Genomic DNA, 18,554 nt, shown 5'->3' on the forward strand with positions numbered 1-18,554 from the left:
AATACATATTTTTTTTGTATTTTTTTGTGTATTACTTATGCATATGCATAAGTAATTGAACGTATACACATTTAATTTATCTCTGACCCCTTAATGACCAGTCAGTTAGTCACAGAGGTGTCTGTCAACAGTCTTCGAATAATTTGTCAGAAGTCTCCTCTTTTGTCTATGTACACAGACTAACCCTTACCTCAGCCACATCTCCCCTTCTTTTATCACATTGTGAAACTGCATCTCATGTCTGTACCCTGCTTCCTCTGTGTATGTGTGTGTGTGTGTGTGTGTGTTTTCTTACGAAAATCTGACCCATATTGCCATGAAAACATGAAGTTGTGAAATGCTGAATGGTTTAATGCCTGAGGTTAACCGTTTCCACTGACATTGAACAATCAGGGACTGATGTCTTCCAGGCATGGCTTTGGTTGTATTTGTTCTGGGAAGGGTTACCGTGACCACAGGAATCTCTTCCCAAACTTTGAACATTTATTTCGAATAATTTCATACAAGAAACATGACTCAATGCAAACATACCACATACACTGCACATACTCCTCATCTATGTTTAATTTGAAAGATAATCTGAAGTACAGAGAAGAATGAGAAGACTATATGTGACCCGTTCCAGGAAGCTAGGTGTATGTCGCACGTCACTACTTCACAGGAGAGGCATTTGAATGTAAAAACTTATTTTTTAAACAAAATGCGTTTTGGGGCAGAAATGCCTTCTGGAACATGTGAACTTTCATGTGCCTTTAATAACAAACTTGTATGCCATCTGTAAATACAAATACAATTGTAAAATTACGAGCCTAGTTGGTTTAGCCACGGAAAAAGACAGGAACCTTTCCTCTAGCCATGATTGGCTGAGATAATGAGTGGGCTGGACATGCCGATAGATTAGTTCGGATTGGTCTGCCATGGAGCATGCTTCTGTCTATAACATGAGCTGCTCAGTATGTGTAGATAATCCTTTCTACCGCACCTTTTTTGAAAGATATCATGAAGAACTGCAAAAGTGTTGCTACTGCTCTCAACATTGCTGCCCTGAATTTAACAGGCGCTATCGACAACGTTCAGTGGGAAAAAGTTGTGATGGCCTACTTTCTGGAGGACGATCGTGCCATGCTGACTCTCTCTGATTCTGAAAATGAATCAGACGATGAGGAAATCTCTGATTTAGGTAAAAACAATATAATTGAACCAGACATTGTAGTGTCTTCTGATGATGATCAACAGTGTTGTTGTCACAGAAGAAGTGGACCGAGTTTTGAAATCAGTGGAACGCCCGGTGGAAGCAGAGTATGATTGCAAATGCGGTCAGAGTCAAAAAGAGAACCCAGAAGGCTGTTGTATAAAACACCTGTCTCCGGAATACATCTTCAAACTAAGGTCAACCATGGTATCCATGACAGAGAGGGAGAAGCGTTCATCCATGTATACGGGTAAGAGTCTAGCTACATTTTCAGATATTATACGTTTCCAATTTTTTTAGAAAGTTGTTTTCATTGCAAGATAAAGCGTACTGTTAGCTAGCTAACTAACGTTACGTGTAAGAGCTGTGTTGTAATATTATCTGCATCTCAGAAATCCATTTGCATTGCTAGTTATAGCCTAATGTTAGCTAACTAGCTAACATTGAACCTAACTGGTTAGCTTTAGCTACCTGCAGATTCATGCATGGTGCATGGTAGTATGGCTTGGGAATATGGGTCTAGATAAAAGACTCCACTATGCAAGTAACCATTTCACTGTACTGTTTACACATTTTACATTTACATTTTAGTCATTTAGCAGACGCTCTTATCCAGAGCGACTTACAGTTAGTTTATTTTTCATACTGGCCCCCCTTGGGAATCGAACCCACAACCCTGGTGTTGCAAACGCCATGCTCTACCAACTGAGCTACATCCCTACACTTCTGTATCCTATGCATGTGACAAATAAACTTTGATTTTATTTTATATAGTGTGTGTTTACCAGAGACGGTAACGTGAAGAACAACATGACCTGCACCAAAGTCAGATTAGGATGCAGTGAGGGAAAAAAGTATTTGATCCCCTGCTGATTTTGTACGTTTGCCCACTGACAAAGACATGATCAGTCTATAATTTTAATGGCAGGTTTATTTGAACAGTGAGAGACAGAATAACAAAAAAATCCAGAAAAACGCATGTCAAAAATGTTATAAATTGATTTGCATTTTAATGAGGGAAATACGTTTTTGACCCCTCTGCAAAGCATGACTAAGTACTTGGTGGCAAAACCCTTGTTGGCAATCACAGAGGTCAGACGTTTCTTGTAGTTGGCCACCAGGTTTGCACACATCTCAGGAGGAATTTTGTTCCACTCCTCTTTGCAGATCTTCTCCAAGTCATTAAGGTTTCGAGGCTGACGTTTGGCAACTCGAACCTTCAGCTCCCTCCACAGATTTTCTATGGGATTAAGGTCTGGAGACTGGCTAGGCCACTCCAGGACCTTAATGTGCTTCTTCTTGAGCCACTCCTTTGTTGCCTTGGCCGTGTGTTTTGGGTCATTGTCATGCTGGAATACCCATCCACGACCCATTTTCAATGCCCTGGCTGAGGGAAGGAGGTTCTCACCCAAGATTTGACGGTACATGGCCCCGTCCATCGTCCCTTTGATGCGGTGAAGTTGTCCTGTCCCCTTAGCAGAAAAACACCCCCAAAGCATTTTTATTTATTTAAAGCATAATGTTTCCACCTCCATGTTTGACGGTGGGGATGGTGTTCATGGGGTCATAGGCAGCATTCATCCTCCTCCAAACACGGCGAGTTGAGTTGATGCCAAAGAGCTCCATTTTGGTCTTATCTGACCACAAAACTTTCACCCAGTTCTCCTCTGAATCATTCAGATGTTCATTGGCAAATTTCAGACGGGCCTGTATATGTGCTTTCTTGAACAGGGGGACCTTGCGGGCGCTGCAGGATTTCAGTCCTTCACGGCGTAGTGTGTTACCAATTGTTTTCTTGGTGACTATGGTCCCAGCTGCCTTGAGATCATTGACAAGATCCTCCCGTGTAGTTCTGGGCTGATTCCTCACCGTTCTCATGATAATTGCAACTCCACGAGATGAAATCTTGCATGGAACCCCTGGCCGAGGGAGATTGACAGTTATTTTGTGTTTCTTCTATTTGCGAATAATCGCACCAACTGTTGTCACCTTCTCACCAAGCTGCTTGGCGATGGTCTTGTAGCCCATTCCAGCCTTGTGTAGGTCTAAAATCTTGTCTCTGACATCCTTGGAGAGCTCTTTGGTCTTGGCCATGGTGGAGAGTTTGGAATCTGATTGATTGATTGCTTCTGTGGACAGGTGTCTTTTATACAGGTAACAAGCTGAGATTAGGAGCACTACCTTTAAGAGTGTGTTCCTAATCTCAGCTCGTTACCTGTATAAAAGACACCTGGGAGCCAGAAATCTTTCTGATTGAGAGGGGGTCAAATACTTATTTCCCTCATTAAAAATGCAAATCAATTTATAACATTTTTGACAAGCGTTTTTCTGGATTTTTTTGTTGTTATTCTGTCTCTCACTGTTCAAATAAACCTACCATTAAAGTTATAGACTGATCATTTCTTTGTCAGTGGGACAACGTTCAAATTCAGCAGGGGATCAAATACTTTTTTCTCTCACTGTATATGCTAAGGACTAGATAGTGTATTTTTACCAATACATTCTGCTTCTACACATGAATCCTTATAGAGATGGGTGGGACTAAGGCTTAAGAGGGTGTATACGATGCTGAATGGTGAATGGGTGTAGACAAAGAGCTCTCCAGTAGGTGTACCAAAACATTCACAGGCCATTTTCTCAAAAGTGGGGTTACAAGTTTATCAACTTTCAAAGCAGAATTACTTTCCCATTGTTCCTCAACTGCAGTATATGACATAAAATTTTCTAGCTTTGAGTGTCTACTTTTATCCAATTTAAAAACTATCCCAAAAAAAATGACAAAGGGAAGAGGGTTTTAGAAATGTTTGCAAATGTATAAAAAAAACAAAAACAGAAATAAGTTATTTACATAAGTATTCAGACCCTTTGCTATGAGACTCGAAATTAAGCTCAGGTGCATCCTGTTTCCATTGATCATCCTTGAGATGTTTCTACAACTTGATTGGAGTCCACCTGTGGTAAATTCAATTGATTGGACATGATTTGGAAAGGCACACACCTGTCTATATAAGGTCCCACAGTTGACAGTGCATGTCAGAGCAAACACCAAGCCATGAGGTCAAAGGAATTGTCCGTAGAGCTCCGAGACAGGATTGTGTCAAGGCACAGATCTGGGGAAAGGTACCAAAACATTTCTGCAGCATTGAAGGTCCCCAAGAACACAGTGGCCTCAATCATTCTTAAATGGAAGAAGTTTGGAACCACCCCGGCCAAACTGAGCAATTGGGGGAGAAGGGCCTTGGTCAGGGAGGTGACCAAGAACCCGATGGTCACTCTGACAGAGCTCTGGAGTTCCTCTGTGGAGATGGGAAAACCTTCCAGAAGGACAACCATCTCTGCAGCACTCTACCAATTAAGCCTTTATGGTAGAGTGGCCAGACGGAAGCCACTCCTCAGTAAAAAGCACATGACAGCCCACTTGGAGTTTGCCAAAAGGCATCTAAAGACTCTCAGTCCATGAGAAAGAAGATTCTCTGGTCTGATGAAACCAAGATTGAACTCTTTGGCCTGAATGCCAAGCGTCACGTCTGGAGGAAACCTGGCACCTTCCTTACAGTGAAGCATGGTGGTTTCTCAGCGGCAGGGACTGGGAGACTAGTCAGGATCAAGGCAAAGATGAACGGAGCAAAGTACAGAGAGATCCTTGATGAAAACCTGCTCCAGAGCGCTCAAGACCTCAGACTGGGGAGACAGTTCACCTTCCAACAAGACAACGACCCAAAGCACACAGCCAAGACAATGCAGGAGTGGCTTCGGGACAAGTCTCTGAATGTCATTGAGTGGCCCAGCCAGAGCCCAGACTTGAACCCAATCGAACATGTCTGGAGAGACCTGAAAATAGCTGTGCAGCAACGCTCTCCATCCAACCTGACAGAGCTTGAGAGGATCTGCAGGGAAGAATGGGAGAAACTCCCCAAATACAGGTTTGCCAAGCTTTTAGCGTCATACCCAAGAAGACTCAAGGCTGTAATTGCTGCCAAAGGTGCTTCAACAAAGTACTGAGTAAAGGGTCTGAATTCTTATGTAAATGTGATATTTTATTTAATTTTTTTAATAAATGAGCAAAAATGTATACAAAACAGTTTTTGCTTTGTTATTATAGGGTATTGTGTGTAGATTGATGAGGGAAAAAACAATTTAATCAATTTTAGAATAAGGCTGTAACCTAACAAAATGTGGAAAAAGTCAAGCGGTCTGAATACTTTCCAAAGGCACTGTTTGTTTTGTGTTAGTACTGTAATTTGTGTTAGTCCCCTGTAGCTCAGTTGGTAGAGCATGGCGCTTGTAACGCCAGGGTTGTGGGTTCGTTTCCCACAGGGGGCCAGTATGAAAATGTATGCACTCACTAACTGTAAGTCGCTCTGGATAAGAGCGTCTGCTAAATGACTAAAATGTAATGTAAATGTAATTTTGTTTCCCAGCACAATAGCTAAGAAAATACCATCCAAGAGTAAAATGTATTGCCAAATCAACCCAACCCTTTACTGGAAACAGCTATAGTATGTCAACTCTATAAAGTTATACAACTCCCTCTATGGTGTCAGACAGACAGACAGAAATACTTAAAACTTCAATGTTTATTTCTTGCATCGCAATTGACAATATTATGAAGAGTATATTTTTGGTTAAAGTATGTGCCTCTGTTTAAAAATTATGAGAGCTGTACTTTTCAATCACATTCCTTTTTCTGAAAACAACTTGAAACTATCAGTTGTGAGTGTTCAGACTTTTGGTCTGAACTTTTGGTCTGAATGGTATTCATACATGATTAAGAAACTGTATTATATGATCCATGGCTGAATCTAGCCGCTTGTCCACCCTCTCATATTGTGCATTTATGACACAAAGAAGCTTAAGCTTAACGATGGCTGATCCCCTCCTAGGACCTGCTTAGAATACAGTGTGTGTGTGTGTGTGTGTGTTTGTGTGTGTGTGTTTATATCCCCAGCTTAAAGTGGGTTGACCACCCTGCCAATAAAGAGCAGTGCCCCCGAGGCCTCGTCCCTCACCAGGAACAGGAAGGGACGGTCCACGCGGTACGACAGAGGTGTGGAGGCGGGGCGGGAGCTGGCATACTGGGTGCCCTCTGGGGCCATCTCCATAACAACCTTATGATTGAGGCTGCCGAGCTTCGCCGTCTGAGACGTGATCTTAGTCAGGTCCGTGTCTGCCAGAAATTCGTTGAGACCTGGCGAGATGGAGAAAGAGGATGTGAAGGCAGAAGAAGAGCAAGATGACGAGAGAGAATGAGGGAGTGAGAGGAAGAGAGAGGGAGGGAGGTGAAGAAACTCACCCAGGTCAGGGAGAAGTGGCAGGAGGTCAGTGGAGTAGCTGAATTTTAGGACAGGCAGTGTGAGGGCTGCCTGCACGGGGTGAAGGGTCATGGAGAGGTCCTGAACAAACTCAGCTGTCAGGCTCTCCTCCACCAAGGTCATGTTCTGAGTGACATCATCAGGAAGGAACACAAACATGCTGACGTCATCCTGCATCTGGATCTGAGCAATCTGGAGAGAAAGGGAGAGGAAGTGTGGGGGAGATCATCAATAGCTGTTTTCCCTGAGGCAAACTGGATAACTGGCTAGTTACGAAAGTAATGACCACTGGAAAAAGCATAATTGCTGAATATACTGCATCTGTACTCACTGTACAGCCCAGGTCTGGGTCTACGCCCATCTTCACCGGGTAATTGTCCTGTTGCATCATGGGAATGCGGGCGGGAGCCTCTCCAACAAGCTGGAAGTCCTCCATCGCACCACTCTGACTGAACCGAATTATCCACTTCCCTACACACACACAAACAGCATGTTACAAACAGCGCTCCATAAACGAGTGCACACTTTGGGGAGAAGGGTAGAGAATTGGACCGCACAGACTGTCCATACCTTTGAAGTAGGCGGCGCCCAGAGGGACCACACCAGAGTTCCGTCCCAGGGGCTTGGATATGAAGTGGTCGACCTTGCCGCCCGTCTGCTGTTTGACCCAATCATTGATCTCATTCACATCTTTAGCCCCACCCATCAGAGCCTTGGGCCGCACCCCATACTGCTTCTCTACCACGCCAAAGTATTCCTGCTTCAGACGCAGTCCTAGAGAGATACACACATACATACACACACACTGGTCAACAAACATACACACAATCACAACACACACAGACCGATCAAAATTATCACAGAGACACATGCATGCTTACACACACACACTCACTTCGGGCCAGGTAGACACGTGCAGCGATGCTGAGGCCTTTGCCAGGTGCTCTGAGTGAGGCCAGTAGGTCTCTGAGAGTGTTGTGGAGCTGAGGGTCCTGCAGGGTGTGATACCTCAGAGCTCTGTATAACCACCTCTCTGAACGATCCGGAGATGCTCCTGAGAGAGAGAGAGAGAGAGAGAGAGAGAGAGAGAGAGAGAGAGAGAGAGAGATGTAGTTACCATTTTGCCAATTAAATACCAGATAAATAGCAGACAGTGATGTAAAGTATAACAGTGCTGAGGCTTACTAACCCATGGATAGCTGAGTGAGCGCTGCAGAGATGCTGATGGGTGCCAGGAACACATTAGACTTGGGGTCGCGACCAGCCAGGGCCCGGAACAGGTTGAAGCCGAAGTCAGAGGTGGCAGCTGCCATCTTGGCTCTGGGCGTGGTAAAGAGCTCCACAGCTTCCTCTTCCCCTCCCGCCTCCTCTGCCTCCAACTGCATAGGATTGGTCAATCGAAAGACACAGGAAGGTTATTGACATGGCTTGTTCATGGAGAATGAGAAAGATAAGGAGATAGAGAAAGAGAAGTGATGTGACAAAGAGTGATGCTGTTCGGAATTGGCAAGCCAGAATGAAAATGGAGGGACGTAGAAATGAAGTGACTGGAGAATCTACTAGAGGAAGACGATGAGAGAGATGCAGATGAAGTGTAGAATAGGAAAGCCAAAGGGATGTAGTGAATATAAGACATGAGAGTATAACAAAGAATTCAGTGTGTAAACGGAGATGTGGAGTAGTCTCACCAACTGAGCATAAGAGAGGGAGAGGAGGGCCCCCAGACACAGCATTAGGGTCGTCCGCATCATCCTGCAACACAAATACACACTCAATTACACACACATTATTATTCAAACATACACACTCTCCATTGAGAATGCTTTTTGTTCCAGGACTAGGCTTAATCTGTGTCTGGGAAACTGGCCCATAGTGTGTGAGTCAGATTTTTAGATTGTGAGTGTGATTGGCTGCAGGGCTCCTGTGGGAGAATGTGGTTTTAACTTACGATAAACCCTGTCAGCATCTCTTCTTTTCCCTCTTCTTTTCTTGCTCTCACTAGGCGGTGATGTTTAGACGTTTGTGTGTTCAGACTGAGCTCCATTTCTTCTTCTTACTGAGTAGATACTAAACCATGTAATATATCCGAAACTTCTGGCTCTCCACACACACACAGATTGTAGCTAACACACAACACAAGCAGAGGCAGATTGTTCACACCCGTTTACTAGCTAGTCACACTAGCACAGCTAGTAATGTTAATGAGCTTTGTGGCGTGAATAGAGTCATACAGAGTCCAGAGAGGTGAGCAGACTAATTGACAGACAGAGCAGTGACAAACTGAAAGGTCACAGGAGGTGGAGATCAGAGATTATGGAGAGTTTGAAGAGGCTGCTTTTTCAGACCACACACACATTAACACATAATAGTATAACTCTGCCAGTTCTCATTCCCAACACCCCCCTCTCTTTCTTTCATTCTCCCTCTCTCTCACATTCTTTCTCTTTTACCCACACACACACATACTCTCTCGTTCCCTCAACACATCTGGTTGTCATTTAGGTTCTCCTGGTTTCCCTGATGAAAAAAACATCCATCACTGAACCTCGGACCACAGACTTCTCCTCTCAATTCCTTTCTTCTTCTCTGCAGGCCTGATGGTTAACCCAGGCACTTTATCTCCTTCCAACCCAAAGAAGCCAGCCAAACCCACAGAGAGACCTTCTCTCCATAGAGGCTGCTCTCTACCACACTACCATTCACAATCACAAGCATGGTGAATTCAAGACAACTTACCACAATGTTTGGCAAATGGTACTGTAGGTCGTATTGTTCGGCTAATGCTACTGTAGGTCTCACCAAACTACTGCTCTCCTACACACCCACACATCTACTCCCATTCTTTCAGGCCATGAACAATGAATCTCCTGCCATGAGAATGTCTATATCCTACAGGCCCTAAGGTACGGACCACGATGGACACAGCATTCTTCACTTGTACAGTATGTGCTCTATACACATCTCCTCGCATATGGTGTCCAGACATGTCTTTAGTCTTTTCTCTATTAGACAGGTTTGCAGTTGATTTAAACCATCTTGAGTGGTTACTGTGATATTGGACTGACTAAAAACAGGGACAATTACACAAGATGTTTGGGCTCTGGGAAAGGTTAGTCTTGGTGTGTTTCCCTTGGCGCCCTGCTGAGCAGCTTGAATGGAAATGCTGAACCAGTGAAAAGTAGCCTACTGGAAAAGAAATGGTACCAGAGGAGCAAATTCACCAGAACATTGTGCACTTGTTTTAGTCAAAAGCATTGATTATTCACTCCTGATATAGAGATTAAGTTATCCCATAAGATGAAGGCTTTAAAACACCAGATAACACTACAAAGCCGGATTAAAAAGCTTTACAAAAAAAATCCTGCTTTCTAAAGAGGTGTTATTAGGTCAACTCCCTTCTGTAAAGGTTGTTGCACAGGTTCCGACTGGAGAAAACTGAAATAACGTTAAGGTTTATTGCCCGAGTCTTTCATGCCATGCAATTGATGTTGATAAAATGGGATAATAAAACATCCCATATGACGCATAAAAGTGACTGACCTTTTAGCACGATTATGGTCCACGTCGCCCGCCCCTGTGTCTCAAGCAGCCGTCTCTCCGGTGGAGTGCTGAATGTAACGGGGCGATTCACACAGCGGTGTATGGAAGCCTTGAAACTAACTTTCACCCGCCCTGCTCTGACGTAGCGGAGGATATAGCAGGTTGGGTTTGGCAAGAAGCTGGATGGCTGTTTTGAGCGCAAGGCGCATTCATGGTCCTTTCTCTCCCTCACTGCCCAAAACATAACGGTATGTCAAATTTGACGCGCAAGAAATTGACCTAAAATGTTAAGTATTTTTTTAATTGTAAGAACGTGCTGGAGGAAATAGTTAATGCTGCAATATGAAACTTTTTGGGCTACCCGACCAAATTCACATAGAAATTAGTTATAGATCTGTCACTCATTGAAAGCAAGTCTAAGAATCGGTAGATATTTTTTGTGCATCATTTCTATGCTTCTAGTAATTAACTTTCGGTTTGGTACAACAGCGCCACACAGCTGCAAAAAATATTTTTGGTTATGGTAAATATATTTCATTCTGATTTAGATGGTACAACGATTCTCTACACTTGCTTGTTTTGTCCAACTGAAATTAGGCGAACTATTAGAATTTTAGCAACCAGAGAATGGCAGAGTGATTTCTGCATAGTGCATCTTTAAATTATAGGTTGTGAGGTAGAAGTCCTGCCAATAAAAAATAAAATACTCCCCAGTTCTTATACCAAAACACCAGTAACATGATCACATCCACTACTAAGACACTGAGACTTTAGCCCTTTTCTTTAATCAATACCAGAGGTGGGAATAATCAGAATGAGAAAGTATGACATCACAAAGCACAACAAATAGTGTAAGACAGTGCACAACCAAGTGTAAAAATAGCATCCAATTTGAGTGTTCATCCACACAGTGTAGTATGGGACAGGTCCATGGTCTCTCCTACCTCATTGGGTTGTAGTCAGGGGGCATACACTGGGGAGGGGAGGTACTGTGAGAAGTTGTCAGGTGTCTAGGCATAGGGGTTGATTTTTGTCTGGGAACTGTGCCTTTTGGATTGGGATAGGGTTTTGCTATACGAGGGATAGGATCCATATATGACCAGCTGGTCGGGCAGTGTCGTTCAGGACAGAAGAGTGAGAGATGGGTTTGGGAAGGCTGGGCATCAAAGTTGGTTTAGGAAGGAACCATATGAGAGGGGTTGGCACAGGATCTTTGCCCTGCCACTTGGGTGTTGGAGTTTCCCCTCCACTTCATTCAGGGGCTGCTGTTGCGCCTCCCCTCCCGCATGGGCACCACACTGCATTCTCACTTTGTGGCTGGTCACTGTACATTGTTGCTGTTATGGGGACCGTCGCTCTGTACGTCGTTGTTACTATTAGTGCTGTCACTTTGGGTCCTGTTGCCATGGGGATCATCACCGAGAAGACTGTTAATCCGCATTGGGCTGGTGTCAGGGGCAGGGTTAGTGACAGTGCCCAGGAAGAGGGGAGCAAGGGAGGCGTGGTCTACCAGGGCGAACAGAAAGGGGGAGTTTACGAAGAAGATGGGAATGGAGCGCATCATGGTAACAGAGGTGGCTGCAGACGCATCAGCCCCTTCTTCACTCAGCTCCACCCCGCAGGCGTGACGCACACTGGACACCTGCAGAGGAACCGCCGAGATACCGGACAGATCAGGACCAGAGAACAGAGATCCCAAACCTGAGAGAGAAGAGAGATTTTGATTGAGCATTCATCCATCCAATATACTGTAATTATTGACTGCTGTAATACACCTGTCTGTTTCTAGCTCACTTAAACTATGCCAGGAGTTCTTCCAGACCTGAGAGGAAAAACTCCTGGCCAAAACTATTGACCCTTCTGTGCTAGTCTCTCTAGACAGACAGGTTGCCTCCCAAAATGTACCAATGTTCCAGCATGCACGTCTGTACTAAGACCAACGTCAGTTTGGCAGAGAGGAAAGAGCGGAGTTGGGCTCTGGAAAATCCATCCAGAGCCCCGCCGCAAACATTTCCGGTAGCTAGCTAGGAGCTTGCGGAGGATATTTTCAATGAGTGTATTTCACAACTGAGTAGTTTGCATGCGCCATGACATCAGCGTTACAAGCTTACAACCACTGGCTAAAATTACCCTAACCATCTTCATCTGCATTGTGTGTCCACCTCATGTTTGAGGGGATTCTTTTTATGCCCCGCCTACCCAAACTTATGATTTGTTGGGAGAGTCATCGGTCTGAACAGCCAAGAAAATTTGACATGATTCCCCGAACTAGTGCGATTGCCCTAGGTCTGGAATTTCCTAGACTACTTCTGTGCTCACCCATGCTGGTCAGCGCCTCCTGTAGCTCTTGACGGTACTGCAGGGTGAACTTGGGCAGTTGGACCTGCATGGTGCTCTCCTGAGGTAGACGCCTGTACAGGTCCGAGATGTTCAGTTTGGTCACCAGCGATGACACATTTCCTCTTCCTGGCAACGGCATCACTACCAGGAAGCTGGTGTTTCCCTTAAATGGAAAACGTGCGACCTGCAAACACAGGGGGGGGGTACATTTTAGAACGGGAGAATGCACAAACTGCACTGTAGAGAGATTAAGAGAAAGGTGGAGAGAGACAAGAACAGTCTTATCAACGTTTCAGCAGCAAGATCTTTTCAAAACAAATCTCCAGTAGAAGGGTGTGTCAAAATATAGAAATGGAGGATGGAGAAAGACCGCAGCAGACGGCAGAACACAGCCAGCCCAGCTCACCTGAGCCCCAAGCTCCCCATCTTCTAACAGGCTCAGTGGGTACTTGGCTGAACGCATCATGTCCACATGGACAAAGTTCTTATTGTCCAGGTAGAAGACATCCTTCTGTGTGAGCTGAGGGTCGAAGCGAGCCTCCCACTCACCTACCAGAGACAACAGGAGAACAAGCCACAGTTGTAAGAGGTAGACACTAATGTATGGTATACAGTTTCAAAACCTATATTTTAAAACAGGGAGTGAAAGGGCATACCTTTGAAATGCACAGCATTGATAAGCATGAGCACGATGTCATGCGGAATACTAGGCAGGAAATTGGTAATGTGACCTTTGGTGGCATCCTCCACCCATTGGTTGACCTCCTCCACTGAGATCAGGGGGGCGGGCTCTGATCTGTACCTATGCAGGGATTCTGCAACAAAGGACTGGTACACCTCAAACTCTGAGAGAGAGAGAGGTGAACAGAACACATACACAAAGTGTCAAAATAATTGTCAGACCTTTACTGCATTAACGGCAGTTACAATGGGTGTGCTTTATAATTATGTTAGTAGATTGTCATTTTCTGGCACAGAGCTGCAGCACTAACATCTGCTCATCCTGGAAACACACCTGGACGCAGGTACATGCGTGTGGCCACCTGTAGGGAAGTGTTGGTGAGGTGTTGGAGCAAGCTGCCCAGGGTGTGATGGTAGCAGGGTATGGTGTGGGCGTGTAGAGAACTGAGCAACAACTTCTGTGTCTCGTTATGAGCTCCTGATAGGGGAAAAACAAGGAGGCAACGACCATGTTGAGCACATTAGGTCTTGGAGATAAAAGCTAACAGACATGGATATACAATCTCAGATACATACTCACTCTTGACATTATACATGCGCACACACACACGTGCCTCACCCAGTGCGAGCTGTGCCAGTGCGAGGGCCACACTTAGGGGTGATAAGATGACGTTGGGCTGCTCCGGCCCTGTCTGCAGGCTGTTCAGTAGCTGCCAGCCCAGTCTCTCTACAGCACCTCCTACTGACCGCAAGGCCTCCTGTCTGAACACCGGCTCTCCACAGGAGTGGTCCTCAGGAGCTACCATACTAGTTTCATCCTGAGAGAGAAAGAGAGTCTTGGGGTTAGACTGTAAAGACCAGGGTAGGGTTAGGTTGCTTCAAAAGTCTTGTAGCCAATCCTTTCCCAATTAAAGGTTAGATATTTAAGGAAGGTTGATGTGTTTTGGGGTGAGGTTATGGTTGGCCCTCTTACAGTCAGTCCCAGCCGACAGAGGCAGAGCAGCAAGAGCACAGGCAGATACAGCGTCATATCCCAACAGCTAGCCTGCAATACAGAACAAACCTGTACAATAATGTAAGGTTACAGGTTCAAGGCCCATTTCGGGGAAAGTCTAAGGATTTTTCTTTTTTTATGCAACATTTAAATGATAAAGGTTTGCTTGTATAGAAATAGGTAGGTACACATACAAAACACATTGACATGAATACCCCAACGTTTTCTTAGGTTTCAGGTCCTTTCTAAAGTGCAACAGTGCTTTCACACGACCAGATAGACCAAGTTAAACTACACAGTGACCAAAAACAGTGACAACCAATACTTCACTTAAGGGAGGACGCTATCAACACTGCTTGGACCCAAAGCCAGCAAAGCCTCTCCCAACACAAATCAACTGGAAACAACTTTTCAGAACAACAGACCACAGCACAAACATTTCTTCCCAGACAGCATGTTCATAAAATGGTTACTCACAGAAATTAGACTTGACAAAACCCCTACAATGGATGTTCCAGTACCAAACGCTTACCTAAAAAGAACTCTAGAGTGCTTTTATACATTTCACATGTTCAACACCAATTAAGGTCAGCTGGGAAACATTGGCTGAAACGATGGTTCCTACCCTGTCACAATAACGTTGATATTTAAGATTCAATAACAGTGATTATCAATGCATAGCAATTATTGAACCACTCACTTTTACAGAGCAATAACAAAGTACCTATTGCTGCTGGACATGGAACCACTAATTGGCTGAGAGGAATTGAGAGCCAATTAAAAGGAGGATTGCTTGGCTAGTGGTCAGTGTGGCACAGCTTAGGCCTGGTTCTACAGTGCAAAGATGGGTGGTGATTTGCTCTGGGATCACAAGTGTTTGTCAGAGGGCCAAAGTTTTCTGTTTTACTTCTAAAGTCCACAAACAGCAAATACTGGCTTCACTACTTAAATGTTATCTCTACGGATGCATGTTAGTATTAGTGTTTATATATACACTACCGGTCAAAAGTTTTAGAACACCTACTCATTCAGGGGGTTTTCTTTATTTTTACTATTTTCTACATCGTAGAATAATAGTGAAGACATCAAAACTATGAAATAACATATATTTGAGATTCTTCAAATAGCCACCCTTTGCCTTGATGACAGCTTTGCACACTCTTGGCATTCTCTCAACCAGCTTCACCTGGAATGCTTTTCCAACAGTCTTGAAGGAGTTCCCACATATGCTGAGCAATTGTTGGATGCTTTTCCTTCACTCTGCGGTCCAACTCATCCCAAACCATCTCAATTGGGTTGAAGTTGGGTGATTGTGGAGGCTTGGTCATCTGATGCAGCACTCCAGCACTCTCTTTGGTCAAATAGCCCTTACACAGCCTGGAGGTGTGTTTTGGGTCATTGTCCTGTTGAAAAACAAATGATAGTCCCACTAAGTGCAAACCAGATGGGATGGCGTATCGCTGCAGAATGCTGTGGTAGCCATGCTGGTTAAGTGTGCTTTGAATTCTAAATAAATCACAGACAGTGTCACCAGCAAAGCACCCCCACACCATCACACCTCCTCCTCCATGCTTCACGGTGGGAACCACACATGCGGAGATCATCCGTTCACCTACACTGCGTCTCACAAAGACACGGCAGTTGGAACCAAAAATGTTCCATTTGGACTCATCAGACCAAAGGACACATTTCTACCGGTCTAATGTCCATTGCTTGTGTTTCTTGGCCCAAGCAAGTCTCTTCTTATTATTGGTGTCCTTTAGTAGTGGTTTCTTTGCAGCAATTCGACCATGAAGGCCTGATTCACGCAGTCTTCTCTGAACAGTTGATGTTGGGATGTGTCTGTTACTTGAACTCTGGGAAGCATTTATTTGGGCTGCAATCTGAGGCTGGTAACTCTAATGAACTTATCCTCTGCAGCAGAGGTAACTCTGGGTCTTCCTTTCCTGTGGCAGTCCTCATGAGAGCCAATTTCATCATACCGCTTGATGGTTTTTGCGACTGCACTTGAAGAAACGTTCAAAGTTCTTGAAATGTTCCGTATTGACTGACCTTCATGTCTTAAATTAATGATGGACTGTTGTTTCTCTTTGCTTATTTGAGCTGTTCTTGCCATAATATGGACTTGGTCTTTTACCAAATAGAGCTATCTTCTGTATACCACCCCTACCTTGCCACAACACAACTGATTGGCTCAAACGCATTAAGAAGGAAAGAAATTCCACAAATTAACTTTTAACAAGGCACACCTGTTAATTGAAATGCATTCCAGGTGACTACCTTATGAAGCTGGTTGAGAGAATTCCAAGAGTATGCAAAGCTGTCATCAATGTAAAGGGTTGCTACCTTGAAGAATGTCATATATGAAATATATTTTGATTTGTTTAATACTTTTTTGGTTACTACATGATTCCATATGTGTTATTTCATAGTTTTGATGTCTTCACTATTATTATACAATGTAGAATAAAATAAAGAAAAACCCTTGAATGAGTAGGTGTGTCCAAACTTTTGACTGGTACTGATATATATATATATATATATATATATATATATATATATATATATATATATATATATATATATATATATATATATGACTGCATAGAATCATTAGCATTCATAGATTTAGTAGAAATAGTGGTGATATTTATTGATTGATGATTTTAGTGTACATTTACAAGGGCCTCTGTAGTCTTATTTACAAAAAACTGTTTGTGCTATTATTCTATCACTAGTAAACTAATAGCTACAGCCATACATCTAAATCATGTTCCAAATAGCTTTAAAGAAAGTGCACTTACTATAGTAGAATTGTATGGTTTCATGCACTGTGCCAAAAAACCTACCGACTCCCAACACCACAATCCCTTCCAAGCCTCTGTCAAAATGAAACAAGATGGTGAAAACTTACCCAGCCGATGTTTGGTCAGGGGATAGGTAATATAGGCAAATAGGATTAGGATATAGACAGACAGAGAGACAGACAGACAGACAGGCACGGCGAGTGTTCCCCTAGCTGGATCCTGTAGTGCCCAGTACTCTACATTGTCAGCCCCCTCATTAGCCAGTTAATGTTCAACCCTGCATTGATTCAGCAGAGCGACTACTCTACCAGAAAATGTAAATATTAAGATATGTGACCCACAGGTCAAACCTGCCTTTATAAGAGCTGTGGCTCCACAACCTGAACAGAGAGCACTGAGCAGCATTATTCCTTCCCTCTCTCACTTCTTCCCTCTTTCTTTCCTTCCCTCATTTCACAGAAATGTCACTGATTTGCAACATTTAGCAGGTGTAATTAATGTAAAAGTTCCCAGTAGCACAATATTTTCACCTTTCTGCTCTCATCAGATCAGTGGTATCCCTTAGCGAGGAGGAGAGATGCATTTAAATAAGGGGGACCCTTACATTCAGAATCTTAATATCTAACAGTCTAGTAAGGACCTCTATGGCTGCATTTATACAGGCAGCACAATTCTGATCTTATTGTCAGTAATAGTTTTTTTGTTTTTTTGACCAATCAGATCAGCTCCAAATAAGATCTAATGTGAAAATATCTGATGTGATTTGTAAGTCGCTCTGGATAAGAGCGTCTGCTAAATGACGTAAATGTAATGTAAATGTGATTGGTCAAAAGACCAATTAGTGGGAAGAAAAATCAGAATTGGGCTGCCTAAGTAAACACAGCCTAAGTTTCTCTATTTATCTCAGAGGAGGATGGGTGGGGGGGTAGTTTGGATTGTGATATTACTCTCTCTGACCTACAAACACATTTTCCTAGAAAGAGTTTGGAAACCCTCACAGATAGCTCTACAATAGTGGCAAATGTCAAATATCTGCCTACTGAAGTGTCTACATGAGAGCTGATATGTTCCACCATTATAAACACATGCATGTACTTTATTTATAGCACTGTGTCTCCCTCTATCGGCCCTAATGGAGGAAACCCAACATAAGCACTGTAGAATGTTTCTATATGAATCAGAGTTGCTATAACACCATTTTGGGCCTAATCCTAATCCTCTGTCTCTAGCTAGCCCTTTAGGTAAGATAGAGTAAGCACAGAGGGTGTAGTTTGGGGAGGGGGTGGGGGATATTGTTTTTCTTGCACGGACCGCCCCATTCCAGCCCTCCGCCCACACAAGACCTTGGCACAACCGTTGCCACCCCACAATGCACCTGTGAATCAGGCCATCACCTGCTCACCCCCCTTGGGGTGGTTTGGGGTGACTGTCTGTTTACTGCCTCCCATTAGGGTAGCATAAAGGACCCCACCTCACAGCCCCCACATGTTAACTCACAAGCCAATTGATTGTGTTATGTATACAGGCAGGAGAAGCATGGACTGTCTGCATAACTGATGTAGACCTTTACCTGCTACCAATAGCTGACTGCAGAGAACAAGTAGCCTGGATGCAACCTTCTCCACATGGAAACCCTGGCCCTGAAATGCGAGAAAGGAAAGGGAAAGGGGAAAGGGGGATACCTAGTC

General features: G+C 43.9%; 2 protein-coding genes across 6 annotated transcripts; both read right to left on the bottom strand.

The window, feature by feature from the left end:
* Positions 1-5,754: 5,754 nt before the first annotated feature.
* On the bottom strand, positions 5,755-10,150 carry LOC121573607 (pigment epithelium-derived factor-like). The gene is made up of 8 exons (XM_041885711.2): positions 10,045-10,150; positions 8,193-8,256; positions 7,694-7,883; positions 7,400-7,558; positions 7,075-7,278; positions 6,836-6,975; positions 6,486-6,696; positions 5,755-6,380 (listed from the first exon to the last, which is right to left on the bottom strand). Exons 2-8 carry the CDS (start codon positions 8,253-8,255, stop codon positions 6,142-6,144), a joined length of 1,206 nt encoding a protein of 401 aa, XP_041741645.1. The 5' UTR covers position 8,256; positions 10,045-10,150; the 3' UTR covers positions 5,755-6,141.
* A 657-nt stretch (positions 10,151-10,807) lies between these two features.
* LOC121573608 (alpha-2-antiplasmin) lies at positions 10,808-17,101 on the bottom strand. Of its 5 annotated transcripts, none has more exons than XM_041885713.2 (8): positions 16,974-17,101; positions 14,039-14,110; positions 13,646-13,883; positions 13,400-13,543; positions 13,041-13,229; positions 12,791-12,933; positions 12,364-12,568; positions 10,808-11,745 (listed from the first exon to the last, which is right to left on the bottom strand). In XM_041885713.2, exons 2-8 carry the CDS (start codon positions 14,093-14,095, stop codon positions 11,366-11,368), a joined length of 1,356 nt encoding a protein of 451 aa, XP_041741647.1. In that variant the 5' UTR covers positions 14,096-14,110; positions 16,974-17,101; the 3' UTR covers positions 10,808-11,365. The 5 variants fall into 5 exon arrangements, with proteins under 5 accessions (XP_041741647.1, XP_041741649.1, XP_041741651.1 ...); XM_041885715.2 differs by having other exon boundaries at positions 14,039-14,128; XM_041885717.2 differs by having other exon boundaries at positions 13,685-13,883; positions 16,974-17,100.
* Positions 17,102-18,554: the final 1,453 nt, after the last annotated feature.

Source organism: Coregonus clupeaformis, chromosome 9 (assembly GCF_020615455.1).
Source record: "Coregonus clupeaformis isolate EN_2021a chromosome 9, ASM2061545v1, whole genome shotgun sequence".
In the NCBI taxonomy this organism is placed as follows: Eukaryota; Metazoa; Chordata; class Actinopteri; order Salmoniformes; family Salmonidae; genus Coregonus; species Coregonus clupeaformis.